Here is an 18,335-nt window from a genome sequence, read left to right as displayed (position 1 = left end):
CCAGCTGTGGGAGCCTCCCTCCAAAAAAAAAAAATCCTCGATTTATTTTGTAAATATTTAGAAATGGAGATTCTGTCTTCTTCAATAACATACTGGTTCTCTGAGAGCAGGCACTAAGTGGTCCTGTTCTCCCCTCCTCCCCGCCCCCTCTTTTTTGATCTGTGTATTCTCAGACCTAAATACTGTGTCTGGATAACAGGAGATGCTTAAAAAACACATTGCTGACTTTCACTTGATTTTGCCATCAGGTACCTTTCAATCTCAGGAAGACTTCTTTTAAAATGACTCCATCTTACTCATAGTCTCATAATACAATATAATATATATAATAGTCATAACTATTTTGCATATAACTACAAAACAGTTTAATTATGTAATAAATACAGTGTCTAAATAGCTCAATGTATACATGAAATACAAGATCTCTGTAATAAAATCATATTTCTTACCTGAACTGGCAGGAAGGGATGGAGACCATGGTGTCCCTTCAAAGAGAGAGTATAATGATGTTTCTTGATGGGTCATTGAGGGATTAACCTCTGCTTTCCCGCTGGTACTTAGGTTTTTACCATATACTTCATTGAACATGCTGCTATTTGGGTATCTTTCCTGTGATTAAAAACAAAGACTAAATTATGAAAACACCATAAGATTTTCAAGATATAATATTAATTTCCTTGAATGAAAGCCATTTCTAAGCTTTAAAAAATAAATTTTCTTGAATGAATATATTTATTGTATGTTCAAAAACCCTGATACACTGGTCCCCACAAATTAAACTATTTTTCTAGATAATAATATTTTTCCTTTTTTTCTATATCCCTGGCTTCCACCATGAGAAGAACCATCCAGCCATAAGAGTCAATTAAGTGATTTCTTTGACTGTAGAACAAAACCATAATTACGAGTGTGACATTAATGAGAACTGCCAAAATACTCTCAAAAGTTTAATGAGAATCTATAACTTGGTCCAAACAGGGAAGGTATAGAGAAGGTTGAGAAGCTAGAATAAATTTCTAGATGATGATCAAATGAAGAAAAAAATATGAAAAATTGAATAAACAAAAGTTAGCATTCTAAATTGTACTACAATGGTTTGAAATCTATCATCCTAAATTACAAGCTGTATCTAGAGCATGCAAACAGATTTCTTAACTGTTAGCTTACCTGATTGAGAGAGAAGCCAGTGAGGGATAGGAAAGAAGAAGAATGAGACATGAGCTCTGAGGGTTTCTCCAGCAGGGACTTCTTCAGAGACCCAAAAAGGAAAGATTTCATCAAGTTAGTTCTTGCATTTTTTTCCATTATTAGTCTTAAAATGTTACTGGGCGGAAGTCAAAAGCTACCACACATCATCACAATAAGGATATCCCATCTATCTTACCATATAGGCCTAATGTCCACAAAGAAAAATTGTGAACAAGTATAAGAACTTGCCATAAAGAACTAAATCAATGATTTGACACCAATAATATGCAATAATATCATAGCTGAAGACTAACTCAAAGACAGCCTTTTCCTCCCAACCACTTGAAAGCAAAATATAATTTCACACTTCAGATGATTTAATCTAGCACTAAGTTCTTGGCAAATATCAAACTCATACTTCAGATATGGGTACCTCATCAGGTACCTAAAAGAGGATACTATGGATTATTTAAGAAAACAACCACCCCTTTTTAATTAATACTTTAGTCTACAGACAATGAATTACTCCATAATTTTTTTGGTTCACTGAGCTCTTGGCAAATAGTATTATTATTAATGACTGAAAACAGGATCACCTTCATTAAATAAATTTGCAAGCTTCTCTTTACAGATTAACTAAATAATCTAAACAAATAAAAAACAAGAGCTAAAAATGAGGCCAAGCCTGACAGTCATATCTTTAATAAACTAAAAAATAATCCAATCTCACTGGATATATGCCAAGTCAGTATTTCTCAAGCACCTATATACAAGGTACTTTCAGATTGAAAGCATCATCAAGTAACAAATACAGAATAAACCGGTAAAGACTTCTGGTGTCCAAAAGTGTTTCAAAAGTCATGGAAAGGATGCATTAAAAGGTGATCAAGTAGGGACTCAACAAAATAAAGACACACACTCATCTCAACCCTTCCTGATTACTTGGCTAAAAAAGGATGACAGCCACTAGGAAACAAGTGAACAGAAAGGTTTGGTATTTAGAGAAAGAATAGGAAAACAAAAGTAGAGGAAAAAGAATGGAGAGCCTTGTGGCGGGACATCTACCCTTACTCTCTAGGTTATGGGGAGCATGCATATTTGCTTCATGGCTAACTGCTTTTTCTTGCTATCCTAAAAAACTGCTACTATGAACAACAGAAAAACAAAGAGGGACTGAAAGTACTCTACCACTTCGATGATAATATTTATGTAGCAGTTTTCAGGGTGAGGAGCAGAACCTATGGTATGAAGTCTCACCTTTAATGGGATCAAAATCATTTGTTTAAATAGCCCTTGTCTTTATTGTTCCTGGCCTATGGGAAAGACAAACAAGTAGGGCTCAATCTTTTACTTAAATTTGTCATCAACAATTTCTATATGGATAATAGTGAGTATGGAAATTTGTGCTTTACACTCCCAACTCTCCTAAATAACAACAATCATTAAAAAATTTAATGAGTGTTTAGAACCATATATTGTTCCTGAATATACATCTATTTGACAAATAACTCTACAACTCTTTTCCCTAGAAACTGTGTGGAGATAAACTTTTGAAAAATAAAGATCTCATGAACTGATTTTAATCTACAGCTGTTTACCATTACAGAAGCTGCCATGCAGTCAATTATACCTGGTATTTACAAATAGAACTTTTAGACATGTTTGTGCCTCACCTTGCCGTGCCTCCCCCTGTCCCCCGAATTCTGTTTAGGAATGAGTCTGACTTGAGTCCTTCTTACCTCCCTCCTTCTCCCCCCCCCAAAAAAAAAATTAATCAGCTAGATAGGAAAAAAAATCCTCACATATCCAACTCCTGTAGGCTTCTCTATTTCAAACATTCTAAATTCATACCCTTTTTGGTCCAGAATAAATCACAAATTTCCTGTGAAATATGAATACATTTCAAGAATATTATTTTCCCTCAATAAGAGTAAAAAATAAGCTTCGAGTTTCTGGGAATCCAAAATATAATTGCCAACTAAATAGTGAGACGGCTTTGCAATGTTGTACCTGCATGTGAAGGACTATAATAATTCTATGTGGATGTCATGCCCACTTTAAATAATATTTCCTTATTCGAGCTATAGTGAATTGAATATTTAGGGGGGATTTTGAGTTAGAAACTTGTTTCCATGCTTTCTCTCCTTCCTAGGTATAAGGATAATAAAGAAGTGCTGTTTAGAAACCCAAGGAAGAAGAAATCTTAATCTTTATGGATTTCAAATAAAGTCTCAGAAAAGGAGTCAGCGTTAGAGCAAGCAGCAGCAGAATTATGTCAAATACATACAAAGAGGCTTCGTCCAGGAAGAGAGGCGAGAGGCCCCAGCAGAGCTGGGTAAAGATCAGGAGGGTTAGAAAAAATCAGCTCTTCCTCTTCCTCCAAGGCAGCCAGACTCTTTAACAGGTCCGGAGGAAGCAGAGGGGAGCTCTTGGGGTCCTAGTGACAGAAAGGAGCACAGTGAGATGCAGTAAGGAGAAGGAGAAAAGCAAAGAAGAGGAGTGGTTTGAGCAAGAACATTGGTTGAAATGGAGACAGGAAGGTTAAGGGGAAAGAAGAAATTGAAAACAAAATAAGCAAAGGTTATTAGGCAAGGGAGAAGAAGAGGGTTCTAGTGGGTGAGAAACATGGTGATGCAGAGATGGTAAGCAGAGAACAAGTCAACAGCCCAAACAGGAAGAGAGATGACAACAAGCACTGAGCAGAAACCCAGGCCATTGCCTTGATGGTGTGAGGAAAGGGACTGCAACTGTAAAATTAAAACATGCTATAGATCCAGGGGCCTGGCAACGAGTGATCTAGCAGGGGCACAAGCAACTCCCCTTTACTCATGTCTTTGACCTACTAATAGTCTGTGCAGGAGATGGGGCAAAGACAGGCAGTCATAAATAACCAGTTGACCCTGTTCCTATCAAGAAAACTTATGGTCTAAAAAATGGAGTAATCCTGTAATCCTATTTTTACATAATACTCAAGTCAACCCTATTGGGTTAGTCCCATATCGCTTATTTATTGTTCTAAGATGCCATGTGCTACAGATTTTCTGCCAGAACATCTTTACTATGGCAATCAAAAATAGGTAAAGAATCATCACAACATCCCAACCTATCAGTTCTTTGGCACCAAATAACAGAACTGGATCCAAGTTCATGGTCCTAGGCCTTGGTTCTGCGGCTTTCGGTACAGCAGTTCCAAAGAGCTCTCCATAAACCAGGGCCTCTGACTGTGGAGATAAAAGCATGCTCACCTCAAATGGCATCCTGGGCACAGGGTCCTGCTCTGAAGGAAAGACACCGGGGGGCCTTTTGCCGCGACGGTCCACACTGGCTTGCTGGGTCATCACTGCTCGGTTATCGGCCATGTTGTAACTGGGATCCCAGTAAAATTCTGGGACTTTGACTTCGGAGGAATTCTGGTTATATGGCTCCATGGTGAAAGGCTTCATTTTTTTCTCTAGAGGCTGCTGTTGCATTACAGGAGGTTGCAAGGACGGCTCAAACAGTTTCAGGGAGTCCTGGGTCTGCAGGTAGTAGGGCTGCTTCACAGGCATGATCTTCCCTAACGGGCCTTGGACCTGAGGTGGATTCCACAGCTGTTTGGAAGCATCTGCCTGATACTGAAAATGAAATGGATTTTACCCAAGATGACTCTATCATGTTAACGCTGCTCATGACAAATAAGAAACTACAGAATCCATGGTATTTTAGACTACTGTAGATTCTTCTCTATGGATTACCTTATTGGTTTTTCAGTAGGGCTGAACTTCGCAGAAACTGGGGTAGAGGGGGAGGGAGAATACTCTAGCTAGAAGGGACCAGAATTTTACAGAAGAGCAAGCTGAGAGGCCTGGTCAAGGGGGTGGGCCTCACCAAGGGGCAGAGCCCAGACTTCTGGGCCTTTACTTTCTATTCTGCCATGCTTACGTGTCTTTAGAGCATGAAGCTCCAAGGTGTAAGATCTCCCTCATGACCCCACCATCCCGGAGGTCGAGCTGTCTTGCCCCTCGTACAGACAGCACCGACAAAGTTGACAGCTGTCAACCTCACTCATTCGACACCCTGAGATCAGGAAAGGTGCCATTTCTCCTGTTCCATGTAAACATATGCAAATATTAAGAGAAAACTCCAAAAAAAAAAAAAAAAAAAAAAAAAAAAAAAAGGTTTTAAAAGCAAAAGAGAGGCAAGAAGAGATAGGAGCAGCAGAAAAGAACAGGAGCCAAGACTAAAGAATTCTTCCAGCACTTGTCCTCATGCTTCAATTATCAATAGGTCAGAAACTTTCTTAGATGAAATATGGCCTCTCTGTTGACTATCTCCCATTGACTCTGACCGGCTTATTTGTGCATCTTTGGTAGGCTATTCAGGGAGTGGCTTTTGCCCCCCTCTGTATCTTCGGTGCTTCGTCTGGTGCCTGCTATGGAGCAGACATTTAACAAACATTTCCTGACAAATTGTCGATTCCATTTCAGTGGCAGGAAACATAGTATACAGATTAGTTTTAATTAACCTATTTCTTTTTTCCCTGTCACAGGTGTGCTGATGTAACTACTGCACTTTCCATTTAAATTTTACCTGTTGGAATCCAGAGTGATGAGGAGGGCTTTTCCCCAAAGCCTGCACAGCCTTTGTGGGAGACTGCTGTTGCTGAGCCAGGGCCTGGACCTGCAATTGGCCTGAAGACTGTGCTGTTGGCTGAGCTGGTAAAGATGAAAGGGATTGTTGAGAAGGTGGCTGTGACTGTTGAGGTCCCTGGTTCATCGGCCCTGGTCCAGAGGGCCGTTGCTGGCTGTAAGGAATGTGGGACTGTTTCCCAGCTTGCACCTGGTTTCCTGCTGGAGAGTGAGCTGTAGGCTGAAGATAGGTTCCTGGGACAGAAACACCAGCTGGGAAGGTGTAACCTGAGCCCATAGGGAATGCCACAGGAGGGGGGATAACATATGCTGGGGGTGGGAACCCTTTAAAATAGAAAAAAAGAAGATCGCTTAGCTCAAAGGAGCGAGTCCTCCAGAATGGCATGCAGAACAACATAAGAGAGGGCAGTTTGCCATTTTTCATCTCTAGCATCTAACAGATGAAATGATTTGATGAGATGAAGGCATAATGTATAATTAGTTTTCATCTCATTCTCAAACACTACATATAGAGTATGGGCAATTCTTCAAGAAACCTACTTTCTGAGAGTTCAGTTATTGTTCAGTTTTGACAATAAGCAGGAAATGCTCTTGTGCTTTTAAAAGAAGTTTCTGCTCTCCATTGGTAGCAAAACTCAAATAATACATGCAGATATTAGTACACAGAAAGGAATGTTATAAAACAAAGCTCCAAAGTATAAAGAAATACTTTCTGACTTTGGCATTTGGCAATAAAGAACTGACCCTGCATTTGTACTCAAGAATACCCTTTCATACAATGGGAATTAGATAAAAAGATAAGCTGTTATCACAGGACAAACATTTAATAACCACCTAATATTATCTAAGGGATGATGCTAACTGACCCAGGGAGAAATTCATGGATAAAGAAGATAATATTCCTTGCCCTCAAAAGAAGAGATTTCAGAGAATAAATGGTTTTACCTGGTCGACTGGGAAGGGGAGGGAAGGCTCCTGGGTGATGTATAGGGATGAACTGGGAATTGCTTGCCTGACTTGGGGTCTGAGTTACAGGTGTTTTTCTAGCTTCAGACACTGGGGTCTTCCTTAATTCAGTTTGAGATTTTACCTACAAGAAAAAGAAGCAACAGGACAATTTTTCTAAAATGCTGTTTAAAAATGCAAATTGGCAACTAACACTTTAACTTAAAAGAAACTAAAAGTTAGGGTGGAAAAAGGACCTACTTTTGAAGAAGGCATTTAAACTATCATCGCTCTAACATTTAAAATCAACAAACATTAAATGTTTACCACAGGCAATGCATTATGCAGTAGAATTATTTTTTAATCTAATTCACAGGCATTTAGAATGAGAAAACAATGTTCCCCCCAAAATTACATGCTATCTGGACATAAATTTACCCCACAAAAATTATCTACTTTTATACAAATCATTTTACTCATTCAGAGTATGTAAAAATAACTATCTGATTTATCCTCAGGTCAGTAAACTTCTACCCTTCAGACTGATTTGAAAGACCACAAATTTGGTGATGGAAGGCAATGCAGAAATCTAGTCCAACTTGCTCATTTTGCAAATGAGGAAACTGAGGTTCAGAGAAGTGCCCTGCCTTGCCCAAAGGCACAGCTGGTGGGTGGCTCAGAGCCACTGTTGGTTTTACATCCAGCACATTCTGCTTCCCTACTGCTGCCTCTCACATGGCTCAGGCAAATTTTGTACCATCAAGCTCTGACCACCAGTCATTCCCCCTCACCTTCCCACCCTGACACCAACCTCCTCCAGACTGATGTCACAACTGTGTGCACACACAACTGGAGGGGTTCAGGTCTCAACAGCCAGAGCTGGGGTCCTTGACTCAACCCCTCGATTCAAAGTGGCACTTTAGATTCTCGGCAGTTTGGTTTATCAGCGGCAGGAGACTGATAGTAGCAGTGACAACAGAGTGCACAGGAGACTTGCAGAGATTCAGGGGGTGTTAAGTTTGACAAACATAAGCCACAGGCTGGGCAGGCAGGTTTGGGTTGGCTAGGAAATAAAAAAGGATAATCTCAAGCCTGGACCTGAGGGAGGAAAGTTGTAGTAAAAGGCTGGCAGTCAGATGCTTGTCTTTACTCCTAATTCATGGCTCTCTATTGCTTTGGTTGACTGGTTCTTTCCCTTATTCCCACCTTACACCAAATCTCAAGGTTCCTGTTCTTATTTTAATCTTGCAACAAAAGTTAACAAACCAGCATCAGAAAGAGTTAATTCAACAAAGGAGAAGACTTATATGAACTGAAGCAAAGTGAAATAAAAGCAGAAATGGAAAATAAATATACAGTGGCTCCAACAATGAAAATGGAAAGAATATAACATATATAAATAACTGAATTAAGTGCAATCATAGTGATACAGGTTGGCTCTAAAAAAAACATTTTTTAAAAATGCACTTCCCCATATGACATACTATCCGGTTTGATTGATCTTTTTATTAGTTTTACTGACATGGTTGGGGATCAAAAAACTCTGTTATAAAAAGTATAGCTAGGGTAGGATAAGGGGGTTTACAGAGGAGAAGAAAGAGGTAGGAGCATGTATGTATGTATGTATGTATGTATGTATGTATGTATGTGTGTATGTGTATATACATATATGAGTATATATCACTTTCACAGGTACACATGCAGAAATGAAGGTGATTTTTTAAAAAAAGAACCCATAAGATTATCAACCAAAATGGTAGAAAAAGCAAAAAAATTAGCTCAAGAACTAGCAATAAGGGTGTTCAGTTTAAAGTGATTAAAGCTTAAAACTATATCTTTGTTAAGAAAATTCAAGATTAATCTAATAGTGATATTATACTCCTACATAAAACATTATGTCCTCCCAAGATGTATTAAGTGAGGGTGGATGTGTCAAGAATTCTCATGTCCCTCAACAAACTCTTTAAACAGTTTAAGTGAAAAGAGACTATTAGAATTTTAATTTTATTTTATAGGGATTTGGTGGTTCTATCTGGGAATCAGAGAAAAAAAACTTCTGCCATAATAGCACTTACAATTAGGATTTATACTTTCCAAGAAGATTACTCTACAGCTGCTAATATGATACACTACGTCTATATCAAGTCTAAATTGTTGGTTGACTCATTGAAACCCAACAACCAGACTCAAATGGGGCCAAAACCCAGTGCTATTGGTATCTTTCCATAAGCATAAACTGAATCAGAATCGTACTCAAATTCTAAGCCCTGCAAGGTTATTAAAGCAACCTCCTCCCACAGCTTTCCCCCTAGCTCCAATGTACCTTAGCCCTGAGTGGAAGACTGCAGACCGTCCTTTGGCCACCAGGCAGGCTTGGGGCACAACTAAAGTTCTGGTTCCTGACAAGTCCTTCTTCTACATTTTATTCAAATGCATCTTACCTGCACCGCCACACTCTGCTTTCCCGTTTCCTGCAACTTCTCTAAGGTGCATTTCTTGGTCTCATTTTTCCTCTTGTTGTTGTCCTTCTTTCCATCACTTTTAGTAACTGCTATGCCTTTGCTATAGTCCCTTCTCACCTCTTTGGGTGGGTAGCTTCTTCCTTGTTCTCTGTTCACCTCTCGAGGCTTAATGTTCTCCTTGAAGGTGACCATGGGCTTCTCCGTGGTGTCACAGTTGGTGCTCACACTTCTGCCCGTAGATAGCACGGATTTTAGCCCTGGGCTCCCTTCCACAGGCAGGGACTCCACGAGGGATGCTTCTTGAAGAACAAGGTTCTCTTTGGCTTCACTGGAATCTTCTAATAATAACTCTGGGATCTCTGTGATAAACAACAATTTCCCTACCTCATTTTCACATTGAATCAGCCTAAAAGAGAAGTAAAAATAAATCCATACATGAAAACTGCAAACCTACCAAGTCATAACTGAATTGTGTATAGAATTCAATAGTCAGTCAATGCAGCCCCATTGTATCCATGCTGCAAAGCCCAAATACCAGAATGTTTGACTGAGTTAACAAATAAGTTCCAGTCATCCTGTGACTTGAAGTATAAACTGGTCCCTGCTTAAATCTGATATCATAAAAGTCAATTTTGACTTTGGCCTTTTCAGTACAACTATAACCAGGCTAAAAATCAACTTCAACAAGGAGACAAGTAAAAAGGACACCAAATGCCCTGGGGATGGATACCTTTGTAAAGGGACTCTTGAGTTGATGCACTGAGGTAGGACAACTAAGCACTTAAAGGCTAATTACCGATTGGATAATACTCTATAAGAATATGCTCAGAAAATGGCCCTTCCCACTATCTTGTGCTGGCCCAATCATTTGGTGCACAGAGAATTATAGGAGGGACTGGGGGGTGGAATAAAACTAGCCAGGGTCACTTCTGGGCAGAAGACGAACAACAGAAGTCGCAGAGATCCTACGTAGCTCTTCCCTTCACTTCTACTGCTAAAGACCAAGAATAAAGACTAAGGACTTTTGCTTATCCTGACTCCGGCTGATTCTAAGGCATCCAGGGTGCTAACACGGTCATCACATACCTTGGCTGATTATCAGCAATCCATTTCCCTATGGAGATCAAACGTTGTTGCCGAATTCGCCACTGTTGTCCCTCTTTGTCTCCTGTAATCCCTTGGTGGCCTTTGGAGAAATCTAAGTTCCTAAAAAACAGCATAAGCAAACAGAAAACAAAATGAGCTGCAGACTTCATTTTGACCTTTTGCACAATATTCGTTGGGGGAAACCTTATTCAAATGACTTCAGATTTTAAAAAAAAAAATGGTAATTATTTTTAGGAGATTCCTTATTCTGCTACAAACTGGCTGTGAGACATGGAGCAAACTGCTTTAACCCTGTGTCATTAAGCTTCCTATAAAATGTGGTGGTAGAACTAAATGACATCTAAGGTTCCTTTTATTTCTAAAATTCTGTACTCTCAAGGCAGATGTTCTGAGAGTTCAAGGCAATGAACTCTCAGAATTATGAACTTACTGAAGTTAATCAACTACACAGTGTACAAGTGATTAATTAGTGCAGAAAGAATTAAACTTTAATAATTCATTATATTAAAGCAATAGTTTTACTTCTCTCTTAGAGAAGTGCATGGAGCTGTCAGATTGCACTTCCATACCTTTTAATTCAACAAAGCTTTTTCCTGCATGCTAGTAATCTGGGATTCTGTATAACTCAGTCAGATTATAATTCACTCAGATCATACCTAGTATAATCATGTTACTATGGAACTTGGTATTATGAGCCTCATTTTTAAGAAATACTGCTGATACTTCACAAATGTGAACACAGAAAATATATAGAAATAACAAATGTGGGAGATAAATAAATTATTAAAATGAAAATCTTAATGAGTATACAAGATCTGTTAACTAGATAGCTAAACATTTTTCTGGACTTTGTCAACTCTAACATATATTTGTTGTTTTTATCATTCAATTGTTTTCATTCACATCTAACTCTCTGTGACCTTGGTGTTTTCTTGGATGAGATCATAGAGTGGTTTGCCATTTTCTTCTCTAGCTCACTTTATAGATGAGGAAACTGAGGCAAACAGGATAAAGTGACTTGCCCAGTGTCATACAGCTAGTGTCTGAAGCCAGTTTATAACTGAGAAAGGATGAGTCTTCCCAACCCCAGGACTGGCACTCTATCCACTATGTCACTTAGCTTCCCAACTGTAACAAGTCACCAAGAGCTAAAAACTGGATAGGAAAATCTTTAATGTATACCTCACATAGGCAGTTTTTCCCCTTTTATATGGTTTTGGTGAGTAAAAATCATAAACTTTGCGCAAGTATTGGTAATTGAGAAGAAGTCAAGTCTACACTTGTGGATTAATAGTACTAGTAAATCAGGAAGGAGAGGGGGAAAGAGAGGATTCTCCCTTGGCTAAACTGCTTTCATGAACAGATGAATAAATGAAAGAAAAGGCATTTTTAAGCTCTAACAATGTGCCAAACAATAAACACTAGTAAGGACTGGAAATACCAAAAACAAAAAAGCAAACAAAAAAAGAAGTTTTTGATCCCTTGGAACTCACATTCTAATTGGGATAAGACAAGAAATAAAAGATGAGAATGATTTTTAATTTCCATGTCAATCATTTGTATCACATATGTATGTGATAAAATTGTATTGTATGTGAAAAATTTATTTTGACATTTCTTAAAAACTTTACTAACTTCCCTCTCATCAGATCTAAAATCTCACTTTATCCAAGAAACCTTTCCCCATCAATCTCTCTCAATTTTAGTGTTTTAGCAAATCATCCTGTATATAACTTGTTTGTAAGGAGTCCTTTGCATCTTAGCTCTCCTAATAGACTATAAACTCCTTAAAGAAAGGCTTTCTGCCCCACCCCTTATTGGAATAAGGGGGAATAAAGATAAGAGGAAAAAAACTGCACTTAGTAGAGTTCTTAGCCCACTTATGGCAGGTGCTGAATAAACCTTTATTTTCTATTAGGATATTTAGTAAACTTCTCTTAAATAAAAGTAAATTTATGATTAGCCCTTTGCCTGACTATGCAAATGGAATCTTAATTAGTAATGTTTTATTGTACATAATTGGAACCAGATATCATGCATTTAATTTTTAAAAAGAAAAAGGGAGAAAATAGCTTGAATGATGGAAAATATTAAGAGCACCTCAAAACAATCAGGATACTAAGATATATAGTATGTTACATTAAATGAATTATATTTTCCCATCTATACCTTTCTTTGAATGCAAATTGCTCATTTTGCACACACTTTTCCCCCTTCATGTTTACTAAATATCTTTAATTACTTGACCTTTAGAAGCTTCTTATTTGACAATCAAGTTAATGCATAGACAAAAGATAAAACCTTCCCTCAGAGGCTTAATTAAAACTAGACTAAATAAAATCCTTTAAAATTTCATGCTGTTCTTGCAGTATGCTTTACCACTATTACGGAAGTTACTATACTTTATTATTACTGAAATTATAACATGAGCAATATAGCAAACAGATAATTCTCAAATGCCTAATTTTTAATATTTACATTTCCTCAGTTTCCAGAAAAGCATAAGAATTATGCTCAATGTGAATTGCTTGTGATAAAACCAAATTATTTTCTCTTACATTCTATACTATATAAGTGAGTATTTTCTATTTGTGTTATAGTCCTGTTCTTATGTCAATGACCATGAGTTCTCACCACTAGGCGTCATCTATATAGTTTATAGTAGGGAGGGACATCAAAGTCTTCTCCCTCACCATCAGGAATGATTTCTTCCTCTTCATTTTAATAATATCAACATTAGTAACAATGCTACCTACCTGAAAGAAGGTCTTAGTGCTAAGAATCCCTGTAACTCAAACTCTTCTGGAAGTGGAGTAGCTAAAAAGCAAATAAACAAATGAAAAAACTGACACAGGAAATTTATATTAATTCACACTGTTATTAAAGGAATAAAAAAAATTCAAAACATAGTACAGCTTGAGAAGTGAACAAATGATGAACCTCTTCAAAGATTACATATGGTTCATAACTCTTTGCTCTAAAAAAAGAAAGAAAAAAGAAAAAAAGAAAAAAGAGAACAATTTTCAAACACTTCAAAATGGTATTTACAAACACTATGCCTGAGAAGATGGTAAATGGGAAAACTAGAATTCTAGCTAATTAAAATGATTTCTCCAAATCAACATTTTCTACATAATGTATGGTGATTAAGTGGAAAGAATGAGAGAAGTGTATGGATAAGTGAAGATCCATGGGATGACACTGGAGAACAATTTGTATCTCCTCAGATCAAAGGATACACTTCTTGAGAAACTAAAGATTCAGTCTAATAATTATTTATTCAAGCCTCTTTTATTTACATGGCATCTATACAAAGCCTTATTCTCAAAGCTGAGCACACAAAAGGTGAAAACTAAAGACCTAAGTCTTTCAGGAGGTTACAATCAAGCATATGAACTATATATATACAAAAACCCAAAATACAAATTAGAATACAACTGCTATAACTAAATTAGAGTAACCCCTAAGATTCATCCAATTTGGCTTTAAAAAGGTTATTACTTATTGAAAAACAGAAAAAAGTAGAAAAATTCTCACCATTTGTGCTGGAGAGATCTTCTTCATGGGGTTGGAAGCTGTTTAGAAGAGAGATCAGCCAAGGCCAAATGCTGGAAATCAAAGATGTCATTTTTATATTTCTTGGAATTATATCCTGATCAACTATACAATTATCTCTGTAGATCTTAGTTTCACATATTTCCCCCCTCAATATAAACTTATAATTCTCTAAAACAATATTCACAAGATCATCTAGAAAGAAACAAGATGAATTTGAATGGTCCAATTTCCATAGTGGAAGCCTAAGAGACAAACAAATGATGAAACTAATCATTTTGGTTCAAATATTGAAAGCTGAATTTCACATGGAAAATTCTGCTTTATTTATGACATCTCATTTAAGAATCTTAAAGCACTTTTTCCATATCATACCTGATCAATAAAGTTCTAATACACTATGGATGTGATCATATTTGTAGGGCATATGTTATTACTTGTACAAATATGCAATTTCTTCTTTAAATAATAATTTCATCAGAGAACTAGAGTTGGAAGGAAATCCAAGCGCCAAACATTCTTATACCCTTATTGTACATAGAAAGAAAAACTCAGACCCCCGGAGAAGTCACAACTTGCTCAAAGCCATAGAGGGTTATCAGCTGATAGAGATGAAATTGAATCGCTGGCTATTAAAGTTATTGGCATTCTTCAAACACACACTAATTAATATTTGAGCAGTGAGGAAAAAATGAAAAATTGACCAGAGCCCCTTCCTTGCTCCTGTGCATCACCCCTTCCCACATACATCCCCACACACCTCCCCCACCCCATGGCTCTTTTCAGGATTCTATTAAATGACTCTTGAAAAATGGGTATGAGGCAAATGCTTAAACATTTAAAAGAATATACTCTGCTACTATGGTTAGTTTTCAAAACACCTTTTCAATGTGAGTTTCTGCTGAAGATATTTGAGATGTAAGGTACCATAATAACAAGAAACAATTGCAAAATTTAATGGCTTTAAAAAGAATTTCCAGACTGTAAAGAGGGACACAATCTTTTCATGCAAGAAAAATGAGTTCTCAAGAGAAAAAAATTATAGAAAACAGGTTAATTTATTTGTGGGTAAACTGCCTTGGAGTACTAATATTAATTTGCTTTCTACAAAGAAAAAAAAAATCTGCATAACATTAGTGTTCCTTGGGACAGAATTTATTCTCCCAGGGGCTGGGGGAGTGAATCTATATATTGAAAATGTATGGCCTAAATTATTAGAAGTCAAATATGTACATGATTTTAATTCTCAAAACACAATTCAAGTTATTTTCTCATCATTTCAAGTTGAAGTATATAAAGAGCTCTTTTGTTTAGTTTACTATCCTTTTATGCAAGTTTAGCACAGTAGAGCTTGGATGAAAAGCATCAGCTACTTTACAGGAAAAAAAAAAAAAAACCAACTCTAAATTTTCAGAAAAAACTCTAAATTCCAGCTCACAAACACCAAACAATCCCCTGACAAATCACACAATTCTAAACATTATTAATTATAGTTGCAAGAAGCTTCAAAGTAGTTAAGCTGGAGAGATGAGAAAACTGTATAAATCAGGATAGAAGAAAAAATAAGTGTACAAAGGAAGAGAACATACTCTATGAATGCCAATGCAGACAAAATTATCAAATTCACAGAATTATACTACTAAGGTCTGCCTGTGAATCTGTCCAAAATGATAAAGACTAGAACTGTAAGCTTGAAAGATATAAAAAGATATAAATAGAATGACAATAGGATCTTAATCTTGGCTAGGTCAATTTTAGTAACTGAACACTGGCAAAGAGGTTTAAATGTTAGGTTAAGAAACAAAAATCTATTCCCCAATCCTGGAAGAAAGAAAAACTCATTTCCATAGTCTCCCCCCCCCCCCCCGCCCCCAAGAGTCTCTCATCACTTTGTATATAACCTCTAAATCCTGGGGCTTTAAATGACCTTGGGCAAATCATATTTTCACTTATCACAATAAAATCAAAACTAGAAATGCTCTGAAGCTAGCAAGTAGGCAATCAGTCAATAATGACTTTACATTCAAATATCTTAAGTTTCTCTCCAAACTACTTATGAATATTAGCAACAGCAACAGCTTTACGTGAACAATAAAGGGAAAAATACACTTTTTCTATTTTCTACAACTTTCAAATAGACATGCTCAGGTGTATTGTAAATGTTTAAGAAATAAACTTGAAAAATGGAAGTGCTTTTTGCACCTTGCCCTAAGCTAGCAACAAGATGAATCATCTTTGAGGATAGAGGGGGTAGGAGTGGGTCACATATTCTTAGGATTTGTTTTTACAGAAGAAATTTTTAAAAAATAAAAAAATAAAGTCTTTACTCTTCTTTTCCAAGAATATCCAAAACATTCAACACCATTTATTATTTAACTGTTGTGTTTTAGAATATCTATGAATATTATACAAGCTCTCTTCACATCAAGTTTCATTACACTTACTACTGTCTTTCATCAACCACAGCCTCTTGAAAGACACTGGGTCTAAGTTTGAGCCAGTCCATTGAGACCTTGACAGCAGGAAGGGGATATGCACTGCATGATTCCTCCTGATACTCATTCTGAAGAGGGCACTTGCACAGGATGCCAAGAAAAGAGACTTGGGGGGAAAAAAAGAAAGAACACAAAGAGATGTGAAACAGTATGTCAATCCAAATAAAGCAATTATTAACCTTTTGCTATATTCTGTTAACTACAGAGAAAATACAAATAAGAGGCTAATGGAACCAATTGTGTTCCATGAACATGAACATTGTTTTTAAAAAAAAAAAAATTTAAAAGAAGTCACTCACTGCCACTATAATGAAAAAGACTGGCAACATTCCATTTCTGATGTGTCCAACATAAGAGCTAGGAAAGGAACATACCAAATTTAGTTATTTTAATACTCACTAAAGAGGGCTAGTAGCTGTGTCCAACACAGTTGCTCATCCTGGCTATAACTGTGTTGTTCAGTTTCATTGCTAAAGTCACGTAGATGATGAAGTTGAAACAAGTTAATGACAGTGACGTGAACTAGCTGCTGAGAGTTGAATGCTTTTTGGAATAGCAGTCTCTGAAAAACAGATAGGAATACTTATATATGTAATCAAGAATAAGAGCCATCTTTAATACAATCAATTAAATTGGTTAAAATGTACTTATGGCTGCATAAATATGGCCAGAGAAGAAAATGGTTTCATTTTAAATCCTATTGCTGTAGCTTTAAAACTCAGTATTTTGATTTACACTGAAAGGGCTCATGGCTCATGCTGATTCTTGGCTGAAGAAATAAACTGTCAGAGAAATGAAATTATACAAAAGGTTGATAATTAAACTGCCCTATAATACTTGCAGAAAAGGTGAGGTTTTTAATATACATCTGAGAAGAAAACATAAAGGAAAATTTAGCATGGTTTTTTACTCCTCAGGGCCAATAAATAATTAAACAAACGAAAAAATATCGAAGAAACAATATTACAAGTTAATCAATAAAACAGCACTCTCTTTTCTCCCAGCCCTACCCCTAGGGTCTCAAAAGCCCACATCACCATCAGTTTGCACAGGACAGAAACAACTGTGTATTTAGTACTATAATTCGTTATCTTTAAATTTAATCTTTAATTTTGGCAAATATAATATAGTAAGTTTGGTTCCCTAAAACCTCAACTTTGAAAATGTTTAAAAAACATTAAAAATGATTTTAAATTCAACTTAAACATTTTATAATATTGATTGTCTCATAAACTATATCTGCATATGGTTTTAGGAAACGTGGGAGAGTTTTAAAATTTTCCCAAAAGAAGACTCCATGATCTCTCATTTAATCATGGAAAAATCTTAAAATTTCTATTAGGGCCGGGATTAACCCACTAAAAATTAGCAGAAAAAGGAAAAGCTTTAGTACACATTTTAGTACTGAATGTGTCCATCATGATCAGTTTAGCATGGCACTTGGCCCAAAGTGAGTTCTCTATCAATGTTGTTGAATGATCATCATACACAATTTTGTGTGAATTGGCTTTGACCCTAAGATACTTGGAAGATAGATAAGTTCTTCATCCAGCTTTCAAGATTTTTGAGCTAAAAGACTATAATTAGATATATTTTTGTAGTTGTATCAGAAGAAATAATTATGCAGCATTTCCCCAGACTTATTAAAAATATTCAGAATAAATATATACAGAGGGGCAAGACTGTACAAGACTGAATTTGGTTATTCCCTCAATAAATGCAAGAGGTTGAATGCTAATTTCCTTCCCAACAAAAATTCATTCTACATCAAGTCAATATGTAAGTTGAACAAAGACCAGTTAGCAAATGAGACAATTTTTATTTCCTTCTTACACATAAACCATGAACACTAGGACAGTCAAAAGCAATTCTTTACAATGGTGGAACAGCCAGATTCGTAGAATTAAGAAAGAAGCTATCCTTTGCATATATTTGTTATTTGGCAGTTCTCCAGT

The 18,335-nt window shown here is 36.6% G+C and overlaps 1 protein-coding gene across 4 annotated transcripts in view; it reads right to left on the bottom strand.

Moving 5' to 3' along the window:
- The window catches only part of SMG7 (SMG7 nonsense mediated mRNA decay factor), a 91,904-nt gene that overhangs the window by 4,195 nt on the left and 69,374 nt on the right, over positions 1 to 18,335 (bottom strand). The window contains exons 9-20 of one of the 4 annotated variants that reach the window (XM_074308560.1): positions 16,780 to 16,942; positions 16,330 to 16,486; positions 13,868 to 13,938; positions 13,087 to 13,147; positions 10,310 to 10,429; positions 9,203 to 9,629; positions 6,762 to 6,906; positions 5,758 to 6,140; positions 4,434 to 4,802; positions 3,476 to 3,625; positions 1,168 to 1,248; positions 450 to 609 (exon numbers count right to left, since the gene is read on the bottom strand). In XM_074308560.1, the coding sequence (XP_074164661.1) occupies positions 450 to 609; positions 1,168 to 1,248; positions 3,476 to 3,625; positions 4,434 to 4,802; positions 5,758 to 6,140; positions 6,762 to 6,906; positions 9,203 to 9,629; positions 10,310 to 10,429; positions 13,087 to 13,147; positions 13,868 to 13,938; positions 16,330 to 16,486; positions 16,780 to 16,942 (2,287 nt within the window). The remainder of the gene's footprint in view (positions 1 to 449; positions 610 to 1,167; positions 1,249 to 3,475; positions 3,626 to 4,433; positions 4,803 to 5,757; positions 6,141 to 6,761; positions 6,907 to 9,202; positions 9,630 to 10,309; positions 10,430 to 13,086; positions 13,148 to 13,867; positions 13,939 to 16,329; positions 16,487 to 16,779; positions 16,943 to 18,335) is intronic. The other 3 variants (XM_074308556.1, XM_074308559.1, XM_074308557.1) reach the window with 3 other exon arrangements.

This window comes from Sminthopsis crassicaudata, chromosome 4 (assembly GCF_048593235.1).
Source record: "Sminthopsis crassicaudata isolate SCR6 chromosome 4, ASM4859323v1, whole genome shotgun sequence".
Taxonomy (NCBI): Eukaryota; Metazoa; Chordata; class Mammalia; order Dasyuromorphia; family Dasyuridae; genus Sminthopsis; species Sminthopsis crassicaudata.
This window is presented reverse-complemented; position numbering and strand designations above follow the sequence as displayed.